Here is a 2104-nt window from a genome sequence, read left to right as displayed (position 1 = left end):
TTCTCTCTCTCTCTCTCTCTCTCTCTCTCTCTCTCTCTCTCTGTATACCCCTTTCCTCTTCCTCTCTCCTCTCTCTCTCTCTCTCTCTCTCTCTCTCTCTCTCTCTCTGTATACCCCTTTCCTCTTCCTCTCTCCGCGCTCTCTCTCTCTCTCTCTCTCTTTCTTTCTCTCTCTTTCTCTCTCTCTCCCCCCCTCCTCTCTCTCTCTCTTTCGTTCTTTCTGCTTACCTCTGATAGGATGCTGCCAAAAAACATTTTCATCCTTGACTTTTGCTATCACCAAACTATTCAAACATCTCTCACGTTTTCTGCAAATCGAATCTAACAAAGCCGAATTAACATCGGTGCAGAAACCCCCCCCCCCCCCCCCCCCCCAATTGATATGAATGTTGGCTCCTATTAGTGATTTGTGGTACCGGCAAAACAGTACTGGTTCTTTACCCACACTCTGTGTCCAGTACCGTCAGACCAGAGAGTTTACAGTAATACTACTGTAAACCCTCTCTGGTCAGACCGTACCAGCACTGGTGCAGAAACCAGGACTAAGAATGAATGACGTCAGAAGCTCTTCACGTCTTGTGTTTCTACTGCTGCATTTTTCCATCCCCCTCCCTCTGGCCCCTACTTCCAAAGGCACATTATGACAACCTGTACAGTGCGCTCTATGATGCCCTCTACTCCCCCTCCCCCCTCCCATCCCCCCAAAAAGAAGGAAAAAAGTACGAATTATTAACAAAACAAAACAAAACAATACAAAAAAAATGAAAGCAACAAACAAACAACCCAAACCAATATAAAACAGAGGAGACAAAACAGCAACAACAACAACAACAACAACTACACCAACAACAAAGGATTTAAAAATAAACTCCAGGAAATTCCACAACAAAAACCAATAGTAACGAAAGTTTGGAAAGGAAACTGTACTCACAATTGTTACAATGAGGCCCAAAGACATCTTTCTGCCTGCAGAGTTCACAAGCAGTGCCCATGAAAGAGGGATCACAATAACATAGGCCTGAGCCGGTGAGCCCATCCGAACACTGTAGAGAGATTGTGAGCAGACGCAATATGTAAGTGTTTTAAGTCCCCATTACACATTATAGGTCATTTTAGGGGTGGACTTCCACTCCATTTATCGGAGCCAACCAGGGCTGAGAAGGATACAACGTCCCAGCAGAATGATCGAGGTAACAGTACTCGTTTGGGAATTGAACAAGAGTATTCTGCGTGCATGGGCTACGTGTCAAACCGCTACACCACAGACATTGTACTAAACGGAGGAGAATCAATGTAGAGATGAACAAATGTGAATAAGTACTAGGAAGAAAGAATAAAAGAAAAGAATAAAACAAAAGAAATGTTCGTAAAAGAAAGAATAGGTGGAGTAAAAGAGGATTAAACTGAGTTCCTCATTTTTAATCCACGCAGGAATGGGTTTTTACATGGACATTAAAGGTGTTGGGGGGGGGGGGGAACAAGCAAAAAGGAGACAACAAAAAATAGAAAACAAAATTAAGAAATACAGAAAGCACAACTAAACGCAAGAGATTTTTATAAACCTATAATTTTGCAAGATTTACCCAAGAAGGAGCATGAGCAAGAAACTAGATTATCATTTCACAGTGTAAGATTGAGATACCTTAAACGTTTACACAAGAGAATGCAGAAAGAAATTACTGTGCTATAAAAGCAGACATAATTGGGAAAAAATCTGAATTGGACGGGAGCACTCTCAAGATGTACTGAATAAACTTGTCAAGACAAGCTTTGCCTTGGGCTCTAAAGGAACATTGAAGATGGACTTGGCCCTTAGGCTGACATAAACTGGCACTTATCTGTGTTTAGACTCTTATTTGAGGCATGAGTTACATACATCTGGAGGGCGCGACTTGAAATGGTAAAGCAGGGACAAAAAATTCGGATCAAGTGGAAAGAGTGCCTTTGCCGCAGGGACCGTTGGATGAAAGAAAATTTGTGATTTAGCTGTTTTTAAAGGTGAGTCAGCAGAATAAAGACCACATTTCGTCAGCAACCGATTGGGATGCAAGTGATGTTGGTAAGACGCAGATGAAATATACCGCCCTACAATGAACCCCTACCCC

The 2104-nt window shown here is 42.4% G+C and overlaps 1 protein-coding gene across 1 annotated transcript in view; it reads right to left on the bottom strand.

Annotated features, from left to right (window-relative positions):
• LOC101848434 (stabilin-2) overlaps window positions 1–2104 on the bottom strand; it is a gene marked incomplete at both ends in the record, with an annotated part of 110080 nt that overhangs the window by 97135 nt on the left and 10841 nt on the right. The window contains 1 exon segment of the mRNA XM_013082691.1: window positions 931–1042. Within this exon segment, the coding sequence (XP_012938145.1) occupies window positions 931–1042 (112 nt within the window).

The sequence above is a fragment of the Aplysia californica genome, unplaced genomic scaffold, assembly GCF_000002075.1.
Source record: "Aplysia californica isolate F4 #8 unplaced genomic scaffold, AplCal3.0 scaffold00188, whole genome shotgun sequence".
NCBI lineage: Eukaryota > Metazoa > Mollusca > Gastropoda > Aplysiida > Aplysiidae > Aplysia > Aplysia californica.
Note: the sequence above shows the minus strand (reverse complement) of the source record. Positions and strands in the feature narration are given on the sequence as shown.